The 18,085-nt window shown below is 33.1% G+C and overlaps 1 protein-coding gene and 1 pseudogene across 1 annotated transcript; one reads left to right on the forward strand and one right to left on the reverse strand.

Annotated features, from left to right (window-relative positions):
• The first annotated feature begins 869 nt into the window (after nucleotides 1–869).
• On the forward strand, nucleotides 870–8,492 carry LOC128177961 (uncharacterized; annotated as a pseudogene).
• A 729-nt stretch (nucleotides 8,493–9,221) lies between these two features.
• LOC128177960 (uncharacterized) lies at nucleotides 9,222–15,650 on the reverse strand. The gene is made up of 5 exons (XM_052844899.1): nucleotides 15,471–15,650; nucleotides 14,701–14,856; nucleotides 14,328–14,369; nucleotides 14,107–14,218; nucleotides 9,222–10,235 (listed from the first exon to the last, which is right to left on the reverse strand). Exons 2-5 carry the CDS (start codon nucleotides 14,780–14,782, stop codon nucleotides 10,127–10,129), a joined length of 345 nt encoding a protein of 114 aa, XP_052700859.1. The 5' UTR covers nucleotides 14,783–14,856; nucleotides 15,471–15,650; the 3' UTR covers nucleotides 9,222–10,126.
• Nucleotides 15,651–18,085: the final 2,435 nt, after the last annotated feature.

Below are 18,085 nucleotides of genomic sequence, written 5' to 3' on the forward strand. Positions count from 1 at the left end.
TTTAACATATGACAAAGAGTCTGCTTATAACTCTCCGATTGACATTCAAATTCCATATGATCATTAGATATGCATTCCTAAGGCATATTGCACAATAAAAACAGCAAAATTAAATTTGACAAAAATCGTGACCATCTCCCTTTAAGAGGTATTTCCTTCATGTCGCCTTCGTTAACAAACATATTACATTATATGGCATTTAGCTACAAAATCTGTCACATCGAAATAACAGCTTTTTACCCTTAGTCGAACCAAATAATTGATCTCACTCACTCGATGTCATATACTTTTGAAATATCTTTTTCTGTTATTAAAATACCTCGATATGTTCCGCACCTGAGGCGGGAATGTTGACGGCCAACTTAATGGACGGTGTTGATAGATCTAGTTAAGTGCCTAAATAGCCATGAAGACGAATAACGCCACCTGCATGTTCATTCTCTATATCTCATTTCTTTACCTGGGTTTATCTGAGTTAAATCAAAACACGGTGTAAAAACGGTGCTGTGTATAAAAAAAAGTCATACACAAAGGATATAAAACATATTTTAAGCTAGTTTTTTTTTAACTTTAATGCAAACACTTGCTAGTATCTACAGATTGTTTTTTAAACAACACTTAAGTTGGCGGTTAGTTTTTTTTTCTTTCTTTCCTGCATTAAATTGTAGATGTGGTACGTGGTCTTTAAAAGAATCTTGATTTCCGTATGCACTTGATCCTGGAATGGTCATTTCCTTCATTAATTACACAAGCGTTCGTTTGTTTTGGAAGAATAACTTTTATCAACTGCCATATCAGCCGATGGTGTTCATGTTGATATGTGTGTAAGTGAGTGTGTGTGTGTGTATGTGTGTGTGTGACAGAGAGAAAGAAAGAGACAGAGAAGTAAAAATTGTTGACAATTGAGAAAGACAAGTTAAAAACACATTTCGTCTTGTTTGTGTGTGTATGTGACGAACAGCAAGAAAGAAATAGACAGAGAAGTAAGAATATTGATAATTGATAAAGACTAGTTTAAAAAAAAAAAGGTAGCTTGCCAAATGGTACACATGTACCGCTCAGATAATACTCTTCGTCCCGCATTGAAGTAATCCATTTCCTGCAACACTTGAACCAAAATAAAGGCCAGCGATGGAGTTGTTATGGTGGTGTTTTACTCTGCTGCAGGTAGTGTCGTCTGCTATAGCATCTTGCGGTAAGTTTATTTCTTTTTGACAATATGCTAATGTTTCGTCTTGACCTTAGTTACCCCTGTCTGAAAATATAAATGAAACTACCATTTGTAATTGCTCAACGTAAACTTCATGTGTAGATCAATTTGTATGTGCATATTACAGTCTTTAAACGAGGTCGGTCTTTCGAAGCACTTAAATTTTCAATTGCTATCTGTAATTCATGTCGGTGGTTAAAGATGGGGCCATTGGAGAGGGTTTAGGTATCGGTCGAAGAGATAAATGTAGGCGTATGTTTTTCCCAAACATATAGATAGAAGAAATTTTTTAAAGAATATATAAATCAAACAAGGGGTTTGACAGGCCCCAGCGTCACGTACTTTTTTCCGGTTTCTACGGTGAAGCATTAGTATTATCTAAAACCTCTTAAGTTGTGAAGATTTGAAGTATTGTATTATGGTATAGTCGTACGGTCGGGTACTTGAATAGGTCAGAAATTATGACATACACTTAAAAATATAGCCAGTATATACGAGGGTTGTTCGGAAATTATTGAGACATTCACCCTTGATTCCTTGGGGGGAAAGATAAACCCTTGAAATTTCACCAAAACGTGCACCTGGATAGAGTTTATCAATGTAAATAGTTTCTTGTCCATATAAATGATGAGATCACTCCTGGTAAACTGACCAACTTGGTATCACTCAGTGACAAGGCGCGATCGAAAACTTACCGCAACGTCTTTTTAACGCTTCTCATTGATCCTATGTTTCAAACACCTAACAAACAAAAGGAATTGAATGATTCTTCATCTCAAATAAAATATCCAAATAATATTTGATTGATCGGTTCATTGATTAAATGATTGATTAAATTATTAAGACTTTATCAGTATACTTGTTCAATTTAGTGATATTGAACACAATCCTGTCAGATGTCGGTAGTATTCAATTTGAATCTTTGGAACGAGAATTGTATTGAATGAAATCAGTTTCTTGGGTATCATTTTTTCATCAATTGTAGTCGTCCGTTTCATGAATAGGTGACTGAGCAACCCAGAACCCCAAAAAGAGTACTATTACTCAAGTTTGTTCATCCTGTAAATAAATTTAAAAAAAATGAGTTACATTCTTAAAGGTGCTTCGTTCGTATTTAAAACAACATTTTAAGGGATTTTTTTTAACATTGTTTTAATATCTACACCAAAGGCAAACCTAAACCCAAAAACAGCTGGACAGTGTGCGTTTAAAGTGCAAAGCAGTGACCATGACCTTTCTTTACTGAAAACTCAATTTACAAATGACGCTTTGTTTGAAATATTGTCTGAAAATGACTCGTTGCATGAAATACATCATTTAAATTTTTTACAAGAAACGCATCTATTCGTGCATGAAAATCTACCATTCACATTCTTCTGATATTGCTGAACCTATAACAGTGGTGTGGAAGGTAATCAATTAATGTGTTGAGATTTCGACATAATTCTGGGCAATAAATAAGACTTTTCAAAACACACCTCAATAGGCTATGCCAAAAAGAAATGTATATATTTTATTTAGATTTTGAGCTGTAGGTATCTACAAGGTATTGTTGAGTAGTGAGTACATGCTGAATTTGTGTCCATGTTTCAGAAAACCCAGTTATTTCCAGTGGAAATTATACAGCGGTTGTGTTCAGCCAGGAAATGCTGCTATTAAACTGTTCTGCTACCTCTTACGATCAGATACAGTGGTTTCATTTGCCCAATGGAAAAACGAAGGTTGAGCCATACCAATTTACTTGGTGTAAAGATGACACAGGTAGGCTATACGATGACCCCAGAATGCTTAAAATCAGAAAAGTCAGCACGGAGCTGAGTTTCAGTAAATTTATCTGTGTAGCATCCTGCTCTGCGACCGGGAAAAATGCTTCAGCTCATGTTTAGGTTATTGTTCAAAGTAAATTACTCACCTTACTTACATCTTTTAAGAAACCATTTTAAAAGAGTTCGTTCGTACGAGAATTCTATAAAGTTTTTGAAATTAAACTATATATATTATATATAATATATATTAAAATATATATATGTTCTTTTCATTTTTTTTAAATTAAGAATGTGCAACTGTTTAACCAGACGTCGCATCAGTCCAAAATGTTACCGTCAGCCTCGGAGAAACAGCAACCCTCACGTGCAAGGCAGATATGGGGAATTGTTATGAACTGAGTTTTCCAAATTTTTCGTGGGACGGAAACGGCAAGGATATATCAGAACTGAACACTACAAATAGATACTCGTTTTGCAAAACGACCATTGGTGTAACTACCAATTGTTGCAATCGTTTCAAATTGTATTGAAAGAAACTTTTTTGAAAGAAATGTTAACTACCTGTAGTCTAGTATTTTAATTTTTTTTTCTTTCATTTGTTTTGTAATTGATTTTCCCTACATAATTAGCCATTTCTTTCTGATTCTATCTATTCGAAAATAAATGTAAAGTTAAGTATAAATAAGATATACATAACGGCGTTTAAACGCTTAGGAAGTCGAAAGCTAAACTTATTAATTTCAATATTTAATATAAAAACAACCTACATTTAAACCGTCATCTAAATTTTAGAAATGATACCGGGAAACTGGTGACAACGCTAACCATACGTGACGTCACAGAAGAAGACCTCCAGTCATTTGACTGTATCCTAATTGATGACCATTTTGAAGAAGGCCACGTTAGGAAGACAATATTTCTCTCATTATCAGGTAAACAAACAATTTAAGAACTCGTATTGAGAATCGGGGGTTATTTGTGTGTTGTTTTTTTTGTTGTTGTTGATTTTTTTTTTTTTGTTAACTTTTTTTCTGTTTTTTGTTTTTGTTTGTTTGTTTTGGATTTTTTAGGTTTTCGTTTTTGCAAACTTAAACTGAATTGTATAACATCACATAATACATCATTATATTATTTAAAACGATACGATATCGAATGAAACAATATCATATATTTATTTTTTATATAGATGTAAAAGGATACCATTGTCATTTACATCATATTTTATGAATACCATTCAATTATACAAATTAAATCATATGCTTCGCTTTTTCTCCACATTATTTTATAATAACTTACACTGAAGTCAAACCCTGTTGAAACAAGTCTGAAGACCACCACTTACATGTACCTATATATCTAACAATTTCCAAATATGACATGACAAATCGTTCTAGATGTTACATGTTTAGGATTTAGCCAACTAGATATTTAACTTGCTAGTGTGAAATTAAATACATTTTGTGAAAAGATTTTTTCAATATATACTTGCTACATTTACTATATGTACATTCAGTTTCACTGATCCGCCAACAAATTTCATTGACGCTAACATATCAACGATTTCTTGTATTTTTTTTTTTTTGGATAATTTTTGATAAATGTTTTCAGTATATTGTACATGTACTGTCGTATATGTTTATGGTTTCTTTTAAAGTACGACATTGTTTGAAATCAGATCAGTGTCAGAAATGGTGTATTTATGTTCTTACATTTTTGTAGAGTCCAGATCGCAAGCGTCTTCCTCCATTTACATTGCCGTTGTCGCCACAGTGTCTCTTATTGCAATCATTCTTATCGTGGTTACTTTCCTCCTATGCTGTTATTGCCAATGGCGAATTCGGTATAAATGTTGGAAGCCGAATACTCTGAATAAGAGAGGTTTATTCTTTTAGCCCATGGCACTAGAGGCAATTGCTAAGTAAAGTCCCATATCTTATCATGTCTCCAGCGTCATTAGCTATCATTATTAATGGATTTTTTTGTTTTTTCTTAGTTATTATTTTGTTTTTTGGTTTTTGGTCGTTCGTATTAATCAATGTGCTTAATTAAAAAGCTAGAAGACAGGCACTTGAATAGACAAAAAACTAAGTAAATTATAAGTTAAATCCAGTTTTTTTTTTAACCTTATAAGATGGTTTTGTTATTTAACTCTAATTATTTAGGTTGTCCACAGTATTTGAAATAAGCAAATATATGTGACATTTTACTACACAATATTCCCGCAAAAACAGTTTTATAGGTTTTAAAATCGATATATTATTTCAAAAGTTTGTAAAAAGGAAAATTTGTTCAATTCATAACATCTTAATATATTTAACATTAATGCAAAAAAATCTTATAACAAACTGGTTTTGGCTTTTTCGCAGATCCATTTACTAGTAATATTTTTAACAACTTAAAAACACAAGTACATTGTTTTTGCGAATATTTTCAATAGCCATGATTCATATTATATGCATTATATGCGTATAATTATCGCATTCATGTTTAATAACCTTTTTGGAAAAAAAGCTCAAGAAATTTCATATCAAGTAATTTGGTAGAGTTGTCGAGAGAAACTTAAAAAAATATCGACCAATGAAATAGTAGATAAACATTTTCAGAAGTGAACAAGGCGTGGGATGCCTTGGTTTGGCATGATGACGAGCACGTGCAGGAGGCTAGTACTCTGCTGGCGAAGTTAGAGAACATTGGGTACCGAGTCTGTACCAAGGAAGACCAAACTAGCGGTGAGTTAAGACTTAAGAAGGAAATGTGAAAAAGTATTTCGAATAGTAGGTGGTGGTTTATGTTTTTTTTAGTGCACAAAGAGAGAGAGAGAGAGAGAGAGAGAGAGAGAGAGAGAGAGAGAGAGTATGATTTATTGCAAACAAGAAAAGTTAAAAGTGGGTAAGTGAAGAGGGACACAACGTGGTAAATATAAACAAGCCTGGTTAAAGGTCTACCATAATCGTTTAAGGGATATATTAGTATAAATAGTTGTCTGTATTTAGGAGATATTGTAATAGCTGTCAGTAATAAAGGGATGGTGACGTACAATTTGTATGGGGGAAGACATGTCTAGCAGGAAATTCAAAGATGATAAAGACTAAACATTCATATATGTAGCTATGGCAGTCTTTATTTTTGATTATACAGTTCGCTTAATCACGTGTATCTTTGTTTATTATTATAGATTATATTTTTCATCAGTATCAACTTTCTTTTTTCAGAAGGCATTACAATATAACAAAAAATATTATATTTGGTGCCCTTTGTCTTGATTCATTTTTCACTACAATAATAGAATGAAAGTAAAGTTAGACGAAATAATCCAGATGTTATATCTTAGGGCATAAACAAAAGTTCACAAAAAATAAACTCTAATTGTATTTTGTTGAAAATGAAGTGCAGGCCAAGATCTACAGGGTTTGGAGGCATTGATCGATTCCAGTGCATGCGTTATCATTCTCCGTAAGGATGACGGTATGATGATGACTGTCCTGGATAAAGCTCAGGAGAACCAATCAGTGGTCCTAATTCAGACCAAGGCTGATCTTCCACCCGTGCGTCGTGTGGAAAAGATTATGAATATATTTAAGCTTCGATGCCAGACCAACAGCTACCATCCTCCCCAGAGTAATGGGGAGATAAATAAATCTATGGCCGGCTTCCTGAAACTCTACTGGCCGTCACACGATACTTCTATTTTTAACTTTAGAAAAAAACTTATCCGAGACGAGTTTTACTACAGATTGAGATTAAAATTGCCGAAAAAAAGTTTACACGTTGAGGCAGAACACATACAAATGCAGTAACAGAAATGGATACATTAATTGTTTAATATGTTAATATATCAAAATGTATTATGATTTGAACCGCCATTTAACAGCATTATCATCGTGTTTTTATCACAAACTCACTTTGATGGTTATCAAAGACTATATTTATTCGATTCAATACCAATCTCAGATATTAAACTTTCCCTCACACCGCCTCTCTCAAAAGATGTATTGCATTGTGTCCTGTAAAAAAGATGAATTCATTTTAAATCGGTTTTATAAATCTTCCAGTTTAGTTTTATGCAGATATAAGTAGTTTTTGTCACAGTTGATTCGATGCACAAGGGCATGCTCTTCGTATGAACAGTTTTTAAAGCGAAGCAAGCTACTGACAAACAAATTGATAAAATGGGACTATCAACAGTCGCGATAAAAGTCAGCTTTTTGTCATTTCTACGGTCGATACAACGACTTTGTCAGCAAATGCAGTCTTCCTCTGCGTCGCATGCTGACATTTATTGTTAGACCAAAATGTTTCACTTAATTGTCAACGGATTTTCCCGTTTTCCCCGATTACGACAAAGAGCACACGGCGAGTCTGACTGGTCAGCAGAGGATGCTTACTCCATGGCACCTGATCCTACCTCTAATTTCTTAGAGTCCCGTGTCTGCTATGCACCTGTTTTGTTTTGTTTTTTTCTTTCGGGCTTTTAATTATAAACACTGTCCGTTATCACCACGTGTCATTTTTACTAGTGTTGTCAAACAGCACTCGGTTAACCGCCCAACCATGCTAATCTCGGATAATAAAACTGGTATGCGGTAAATTTTATTGAATATTTGTGTCATTAAAAATAACCATATTTAGATCTTAGCTAGTCAGTGGAAGATACTCGCGACAGACATCAAAATCGAAAAGATATTTTAATAGAAAAGTCTTGAAATGTAAATGATGTGAAATGGAAGTAACTTATAGGGAAGGAACTACAAATATGTTACAGGGACAACGTCTCGATTGCCGTCAAGATTATTTTTTCCGTTTTCAATGTTTACAATGTTTACAAATTAGGCATTTCTAATGGTCAACAACAATTTGAGTTTCAGTAGTCGAGTTATAAGGGATATAAAGAGACCCTAATATCCTTTGTAATGTAAACAAAGCTTTAATAATGCCTTTGTTTATATTTTGAAAATTCTAATTTTGTTCTTAAAATGAATATGACAAACACTAGGAACTGTATTTATTTGTCCAAAACGAATAAGTAGATTGAAAAAGTCAGCTTGAAAGAGAATTTTACCGGTATATTTAACAATTGTTAACAAAGGAAGGCACGATCTTTGTTGGGTAAGAACATGTCAAAGTGAATTTTCAAAATTAGTTCAAGTAGAATCATTGTATCAAGGAAAAGACTCTACCAAATACGGAAAGGTTTACGGAAGAATGCCTTTAGAAGAAGTTTCAATTAAATACTTTATAGAAAATAACTTTTTTTTCTAAAGTAAATACTGTACATAACTTGTAGAATCATGTGGAATACAGAATTCAAATTGTGTAGCTTCTTTTATTAAAAAAATATAGCAATACAAGATAATAAAGTTTCTGTACAACTATTGCACGCACGTGTCTATTTTATGAAATGAATATTTTGTTACCTGACAATAAAAACTGTTTTAGAAAATATCTGTCTGTATCTTTGTACACAATAGTAGGAGAATGCAGGATTAAACAATGAATTACCATTTTTAGGCAAATGTTCATTAGAAGACCCTTCTATTATTCTATTGTTTCTTTTTCACTTTTCTTATTCTTATTATTCTTTTTTTTTCTTACCGATTTTGTGCAGACGATTTCTCGGAGATTTGTGACTCGATTACGCCCAAATTTTTAATATAAACGTGTTTTCATCTAAAGCTGATATCTAATTTTTTTTTTTTTGGAAAAACACTTCTGGTCAGAAGTTATCGTCCGTTTACGATTTTAAAAAGTCAATTTTGTCTGTCGGGTTTCTCAAAAACGAGTAAAGATAAAAGGCTGAAATTTTCAGAGATGATAGATCTACCGTTTTTCTAATGTACCTCTGTCAAGAGAATGTCAGCCGTCACTTCCAGTCGTCACCGGAAGGGATTTTGAAAAATTGAATTTTTCGACTTTTTTATTTTTTCATATTTTTCTTTGAAATTTTTACACCTTATAGTGACCCTTTTACTGATTAAGAATATGTAATTAGTTTTAAAATCGATCGAGGCATTCTCGAGAAATTAAGCGTCAAAGTTCTGAAGCGAGAGTCCGAGTAGCTCAGTCGATATAGTCGTGGACATGGCCCAGGCGACCCGGGTTCAAGCCTCGAGTGTCGCAAATTTTTTTCTCTTTTTTTCGCTTAGATCTACGATTTTATCTTTGAATTGATAAGTTTAATCTTATCTATTCAGAAATTGGACGGAAGACCCACTCGTTGCTCGCAACGAGATCGAATCTAGTTATTATTTCAATTTCAGAACTACCAAATCACAAATCATCATCAAAAAGCAATAACATTTTTATCACTAAACTGCACTGTGGCTTGAGTTCATTAATATTTGTTGAGTACCAGTTTTCTTTAATTTCATTGTTGAATTGATCGAAATTATAAATGGTAATTGAAGTGCATTTTTTTCTTCAAATAACATTATTAAAGTATCGTCTAGATCATTATCCATCAAATTTTGTATCTGCAACACTGTGTTATTTTGATTTTATCTAAGAAAATTCATGCCCACGAATGTTAATAAAACCGCAATTTTTTTTAGAGCAAAACTGAGAAATTTGCATTTAATCTTCCTAAGCAGCTAACATTAGTTACTTAGTCATTAGAAATAGCAAAATTGCTGCTTAAATACTGACATGGAGATTAATAAGATAAATAACATATACAAGTAATTGAATAAAAATCATGATGATCAAGAAAAACAGACATTAGTCATATATGCATGAAATATTTAAGAATTAAAGACAAAACCCACACAAGTGACTAGAACTAAATAGTACCATCCACTATTAATAATACTTAGGGAGATAAAAGTTATATCGTTCCCTCACAAACGAGACATTAAAATCTAAACAAGAGGTATATTATACTCTCTCCATAATTATTGAAACTCTAAAGCAAAGGTTTACAAAGTCAATTAAAATGAAGCTCGAGATAATTTCAAATCATTGAACAAGGATATCGTAACTCAAACCATTCACACATGCTATATAATATCACAGTCGACATACGAGCCCTTTAAATATCAAATATTCACGTAAACATAATGCACTATCACTAACAAGAAACATTTATTTCCTAGACAATTTAAAATAAATGATTTGCTATCCCGATCACCACGTTTTCGACATACAGATGTGAATATTATTTCTTGTACCCCCAAGCCTCATACGGAGGGGGTGGACCGTTGGGAGTCAGTGTGTTTCGATTTACCCTAGATATACTTCTCTCTGTGTTGATCTTCGATTGGGATCTACAGTCAACACTACTGAATTCAAAATCCACTGATATTCCCAAAAATTGACTGACATTGTCTGACATCTACTGTATAACCACTGTACCCTACTGTAAATCCACTGTACACCCACTGTACAGAGCTACTGTACCACACTGTATCTCACTGTACCCCACTGTACAGAGTCACTGTACTCCACTGTACTCCACTGGACAGCACAGTACCTACCCACTGACCAGCACTGTACCTCACTGTACACCACTGTACGGGGCACTGACCAGCACTGTACCCCACTGTAAACCACTGTACAGGGTACTGACAAATACTGTACACCACTGTAACCCACTGTACCTAGTATGTTTTTATAAGTTATTATGTTTAAACAATGAATTGAATATTTACTTTATTTGAGACCAAAATCTGGATTTGTTTTGATTCTTTCCTATTGCTTACAAGAGAGAAAATGGACTTCTATTACTTTAAGTTCATATATAATTACATGCGCGGTCAGAATTCTTTCCAGGGAAAGGGCAGGGATACTTGTTTTCTGGGGGAGCTTAGAAATATTTTGGATAGTTGTACTATGTAAGTTTAAAAAAAAATAAATTATCCTCTGACCCCCCCCCCCCCCCCAATCCTCCGATCCACGCATGTATTTATCTAAAAACTCGGAATCCAATTATCATACAAAATATAGCAACTTATTCAATAAAAATGGGAAAATATTTTTATATATATCAAAATCAATGTTTTAGCAACAAATATCTAGTTGATTTTTTTTTTACAATGAATTTCATTTAATCAATATTATCAAATAAATATTAATATATATGTTACATTAAAGTTTTAAAATTAAGAGAATTTAAAACTATGAATTACAATTTATAGATAGTTTTAAATTATCTGAATTTTAAAACTTTAATGTAACATATATGTGGAGGAGGGACAACTTTTTTAACGATAAAAAAAAATTCCACCATATTGCTCAATATACTGACTTTTTTTTTCAAAAGAGAGAAGATAACTGGTCTGGACTTTAAAATGTCTTTGAAGTTTTACTTCACAGGAAGATCACGAGTCAGTATCTGTGTATAGTATACATACTTTCAGTAGATCAAAAGGTGTGAATGTCGCAATATTCAACCTTGTAAATTGTCAGTCTGACACCTCCTTCAAGATATTATGTAATTCCCTTTTAAGGGTATTTGTGGTCTTAAGATTATTAAATCCATTTGAAATATATTTTTTAAAAAACATAACATGTATGAATAAAGAAATACTCTTAATATTAATCATTTTAGATGCGTTTTTTTTATTATTTAAATCAAGTCGGATATTAAACATGTTAAACATTTATAAATCCTCACCCCCCCCCCCCCACCAGTCGCTGATTAAAAAAAATCATTATGGTTGCCGGGTGCATTCGGATCATAATCATTTAAAATCTGTCTTAAAAGATTATTATAATTTACTTATATGTAGGACTAGTTTCATGTAATGTTTGCACAAAAGTGGGATTTATTATATCTATTTAATAGTGATTACACATCGAGGTCAAAATAAAAAAAAAATGCATTAATTTTTATAACCGATTGCTTATCATGAATTGTTTCGACCTAACACAGTACTGCAAGGGTATCAAGTGGATTCGTGAAGAAAAAGGGGGGAGGGGGTGATATTATCCATACATTCGACTTAAAGTTTACAGATATTTTTCTAAAACCACGGAGTTGGTTGGCAAAAATAAACGTAAGACATAAAAAAAAATAATCGATATGTAAAAGAAGCAGATTAATAGACAATCAATTTCTTATTATTCTAATCGATTTCCGATAAATGGATCTCTCTCTCTCTCTCTCTCTCTCTCTCTCTCTCTCTCTCTCTCTCTCTCTCTCATGAATTTTCTAGTGCTAAAACTTGAGGCCCCGAGTCAGAAAGGTATATGCACGTTAAAATCCCCTTACGGCATCACAACCGCCACTTCCAACATAGATTTTATTGTGAACTTTAGTACGCTTGCAAATGACACCAATACAATATTGTGAGAAAGTGATGTACTTCTCTCTCTCTCTCCCTCTCTCTCTCTCTCTCTCTCTCTCTCTCATTATACAAAAAAGTGTGTAGCGTAGGGCATTTTATATATCTTATTTCTTAAACATTTAAAAGTAAATCATATATTAAGAAAACTGTACAGCTACGCATATGTTACAACCTTCCTTGATTTAAATCCTTCCTTTTATTTCTTGCTGAAATTAATGATACAGTTAATTACCGCTTAATATGTCACTGATTATGTTTAAAATTTATAATGTATTCTGCAGTAGGTGTTATTTTGTAAAATTAAAACCCGGCATTTGCAATGTATATTTATATAAATCAATTAACAAATGAGCTAGAAACTCGCACACTATCTTCAAAATGTACCTGTGTAGTCAAGCGGGCAGTCATGATATTTGGACATGTGTACAAAAAAACAAGCATGGATATATTTTGTGGATTCTTTGTTTTTTAGTGGCTAAAACACAGCTTATGAGACACAGAGAATTAACAACCCGATCATTAAAACGAGGGCTGTCATATATCATCAATAAGATATGATTATGTAACCTTGCTGGTAGGGGGGGGGGGTATTTTCGAATGGCTGGCAGAATGATCATAATGACATGTACTTTTTAATAGTCAAATTCAACATGTAAAATTCAATACTTTCACCATATAGCTAGGGAAATTTTCTTAATTTTATGATCGTAACATTCAATAACAATAGACATTTATTAATAAAGAAAACATATTAAATAAATTTAACGACCTGTTGCATTCTTCTGTCAAGTTATCTGTATACATAATGATATGCTATACTGTATACAGCATAATAAAAATAAATATCGAAAACAAAAAATATTCTGAAGATTTAAAAATCTGATTTTTTTCTCAAATTAATAGTACAGTGCCGTACAGTGGGGTACAGTGATGGTCAGTGCCCGGTACAGTGGCGTACAGTGGGGTACAGTGCTGGTCAGTGCCCTGTACAGTGGCGTACAGTGGGGTACAGTGGAAGTCAGTAGGACTGTACAGTGGTGTACAGTGGAATACAGTGCTGTTCAGTAGAAATGTACAGTGGGGTACAGTGGGGTACAGTGGAAGTCAGTGAAATGTACAGTGAGGTACAGTCAATGTACAGTGGATGTCAGACAATGTCAGTCAATATTTGGGAATATCAGTGGATTTTGAATTCAGTAGTGCAAAGAAATAAAAATAAGTACTGTCGAAGTAAATGTAGTTAAAGAAATCAAAAATTATTTATAATACAATGGGATGTTCAATTTTATTTCATATTCCAATTTAAGATAACCCAATAAGTTGAATCTGAATACATTTTAAGTTTAGAGCATATTATCAGAATAACCATTGGCTAACATAAGATTATCAATAGACACGAGGAATTATTCAATAAGACCTTTCGATATTTACTGTTCATTATAATCAAAATTTAATAGAAATTTCTGAAGAACCGATTATTTCTTTGTTTTAAGTGTTAAATCAAATTGAATGTAAGCATTGCTAAATTGAAAGATTCATGTATACAAGTCTCTATGCAGGTAGAAGATGATCACATGATGTTTCCAAAAATATTTATAAGATCTTGATATCCTTCTGTATCTATTTATACATAATTATGTACTCCCGAAAACCAAGTGCATATGGAAAAGACTTACATTGGCATCGCCCGCTGTCTAATTCATTTATGTATATTTATATAATTAAATATGTCAAATCAAATTAATTTAATCTATTTGCATCGCTGTTCTATAGCAAATCATACATCAGTATTGTTATCATGCTTTAAATAGAGAAACATTTTCATGTGTGAATAGTAAAAACTCTCTACCTTTTTGTACAGCGGTATATGCAAATAGAAACAATAGCCACAACTGCTATAATCACGATCAAGGATCCACTGGCGCTGATTATGAGAAAATACTGATTTTCTAACCCTAAAACTGAAGAGTAATTATCATCAAAGTAAGCCTTTAGAGCAATTCCATCAATCAAACTATGATATTTAAAGAATAAACTCATCTCATGAGAATGCTAAATATATCTACTTACATTGTTTTACATTATTTTCTGTAGTGCTTGCAGAACTGGGCACTGCAAAGAAAAAAAATATGTTTTAGTATTTGAAATACCATTCGGTAATAAATAATTGCTGTTATGCAAGTTTCCTATTTCATGCATAACAAACGAGCTTTTTCGTGACCAACAATATTATAACGGGCTTCGCAACATTGAAAAATCGATGAGGACAAAATTGAAAACCAGCTTTTTTAAAGTGAGAAAATATGTTTTAAATATTTCTTTAATATCTTAACATCAATATTAAAACATGAAAAGATAATTTTTATTTACTAGATAACTGGTTAAAGAAAATTAAAAGTGACCATCAGAAATTTACTCATAAATCAATCGAACTTCCGATTACCTGAACAAGCAGTAGGACTTTGACTGGCGACAAACTGTGTAGTATACCCTCTAGGACATGTTCTGCAGTATGTTTTGCCCATCTCGTCTTGGTAAGTTCCGATGGGACAAACCTCACACAGACCTTGAAGATAGTATGTTCCACTTGGGCATTCCACTGCAAAAAATTTTACAAGCACGTCAAGTCATTATCAACCATTTAACATGTAGTTTATATATTAAATGAAAATTTACTATTTAATATCTCTACGATAAGGAAGATACATGTACATGTATATCTGTATGCGGGGGTTTTGTTCAGACAAAAGAAATATAATTTATGTACATATATATATGTTATGTTATTTGGTAGTATAAAATGTTAAGGTGATGCACGAGTCTGTTTTAGTCAAACAATAATAGTTAATAAATATTAAGATCAAATACAGTTCAATTATCTTTTGAAAATTGACGGTTAAGAGGGTTAGATGGTTATGGCCATTTTAGACTACATTGATCTCCTTGAAAAACGAGTTATGAATAGATATTCATATTTTAACGATAATTTTTTTTTGAAGATATTCTTTAATAAATAATAGTTTATGGCTTAAAAACATTTTAGAAAATTCAAAGCAGATCTGATGGTTACTTTATCGACCATCGAACCTCATTAATGCATTTTGTTTAATGAAATCCAATACCAATATACAAAGAAGTCATAAATCAACTGGTGTAAAACACATCGTGCGGGGGGGGGGGGGGATGAATCAACAGAAAAACTTGTAAATTTACCACAAAGAACATCTGTGGTTCCAAAAGTAGATTCACACAGTACGGAGTCCGTCAGAGAAACATCTGATGATGTGTAAGTGATTCCGTCCACAACAAAACTCAACAGACTGTACGAGGAGTTCAGTTGGTCGGCAGATGCTGACAACTCGTCTATTGCCGTGAAGAGCTCCGCCAGGGGCTGACTCACTGTCGAGTAAAGATTGAAGTAAGTCAAACAATGATTTACCGTTTGTGTTTTCCTTTACCACAAAGAATCATGCGTACAATAACTGATATACAAATGGGAGTTAAAAGATAATTAAGTTGTCTTTTATTGAAAAAAATACGTTAAACTCCGTGTACAAGAGAAAAAAATGAAGATGGAGAAGGACAAACATGACACTGGCCATTTTTTGTCAAGAGATACATAATAGAATATTGAGGTATTTGAAATCATGGTGACGCTTACAATGATATCGATTTTTTTTAAAAAGAGGGTACCAAATTATAGCAAAAGTACTGGCAGATTTTATATTTGCTTAGTACATGTATGATGCTAACATTCTACTACACTCTTTGTCCCTACTTGTGCGGATAAACAATGTATGTCCCAGTCACACCACATATTTAAGGTTAACCTGAATTATATGAAACGATAAAAGATTTCCATGACTGTGATTGATCTTCAAAAACAAATATTTACTCCTAATTTTACGAAAGGGAACCTTCCCCACACAGAAAAGAAAAGAAAAACTTATTCGTTGATTAATTTTTTGAAAACATTAATTTTCTTGATGAAATAATATATAAAAAAAACCGATATGAGCTTAAATATGACGAAAATGACACCAGTCAAATTATCTTTCTTTATTTCTTCGCTGTATTTGAGGAAATCAAGTAGTACACGTCGATATTATTCATAACATATTTCACTGTTTCTACTGTCCAAAGGGAATCACCTTTAAAACATGAACATACATGGAGTAGATGTGTGAGCTTAAATTATAAATTAATAGTGGCAAGAGTTTGTGATTAGGTTGTCTAGTTGACGAACATCTATGATTATTGTTAAAATCATAGAGCTCCAATACAATTTCGTAGGAGGTATCAACATATGAAACAATTGCTGAAGTCATAAAACTCCAAATATTAGCGAGCGCAGGTCGCCGGCACGCAGCGCCGGCGAGCGAAGCGAGCTCTAAGAACCAGTGTGCGCGGGAAAAAGAACGAGCTAAACCTACAGTTCATCAAACAAAATTTTTTGTCTACGTCCCATAATATTAGTCTCGTTCAACCAGACGCTCGTCTGTCTCCGTAAAACTCCGACGAGCAGAGAATCTGGTAAAGCGTCACGTTGATAACCGCTACCGATAGGGGTCGCTGATTTAGTTTCATTTTGAATCGTTGTCAATGTGTGCCGGTTAAAGATTTGTATGATATACAGTACTTTATTTTCTTGCCGTAAAAATCATGGAACTTACGTCAATTTAGTCTTATACTATAGTCTCGCTTTCCATAAACTCATTAAACATGACTGAACTTAAGTTCGACGAAGCAGTGAATGTTTGTTTACAACCTTGACAGCTGTAAAATAGATTAATTATTGGTTTTACTCTATCCCGTAAGGTAACACTGCAAATAAATCCTTTCCATTTATAACCGTTTTTAAACTTTCCAGTCGTAGATCTTTCAGTTTAAACGGCAAAATCTTTTGCTTCTGTCATTGTTTACATGTTATAGGAGGTGTGTTTCTTTCAACCAATCAAATTCAATACCAGGATTTTGGTAAGCCTCGTTTTGACGTTACAAACATTAACGTGACGCTTTACCAGACTCTCTGCTCGTCGGAGTTTTACGGAGACAGCCGAGCGTCTGGTTGAACGAGACTACCCATAATATGCGCTCTAATGTTTTTACCCGTGGTGCTATGCCAAAAATGGTCGACTTTTAACTCGTAATTGACGGTGTCTTAAAGTTTGAAGACACGCTTTGAGTAGCGCATATGCTTTGGCGAGACTCAAAAGATTTGTTACATGCTTCCATACCCTCGTATAGAGTCGAGAAACGTAAACAAAGACGAACAAAGTCATAGATGACGTCACAGTGCTCTCGCGCTATATTTCCCGCGATAAATTTAGAGGTGGATCAAACATCTGTAATGAGTGTACTAGTTATTTCAGTATAGACTGCAAAACCTGCCTCATTGACATATGATTTGTTTTTAATTTTTTTATATAGAGATCATATAAATATATACTAGCAAGAGCCATACTTTACTGTCATATCAAACCCTTTTTAAGCTAATTGTGCATGCATGTACAGTAGGCAGGTAAGATTATGAGTAGGAAGGAAATAAACAATAGGACATTTTGAACTAAATAAAAAGGAATAAAATGAAAAAAAAATAAACAGTTAAAAAAATTATGTAGATATTGCATATAGTCAGACCATTAGATTTAAAAAGTGGGAAATTACACACCTACAAACAAAGACCGGGGTAGGTGGTTGCGCTGTATGTATAATGTATCATAACCTCATAACCATTAAAATTAGTACCTTTGGCATACAAACTATTGTAGAGCAATACTCTCTTAAAAATTCTTTGACGTTCGTTGATACCTAAATAACACTAGGTT

This window comes from Crassostrea angulata, chromosome 3 (assembly GCF_025612915.1).
Source record: "Crassostrea angulata isolate pt1a10 chromosome 3, ASM2561291v2, whole genome shotgun sequence".
Taxonomy (NCBI): domain Eukaryota; kingdom Metazoa; phylum Mollusca; class Bivalvia; order Ostreida; family Ostreidae; genus Magallana; species Magallana angulata.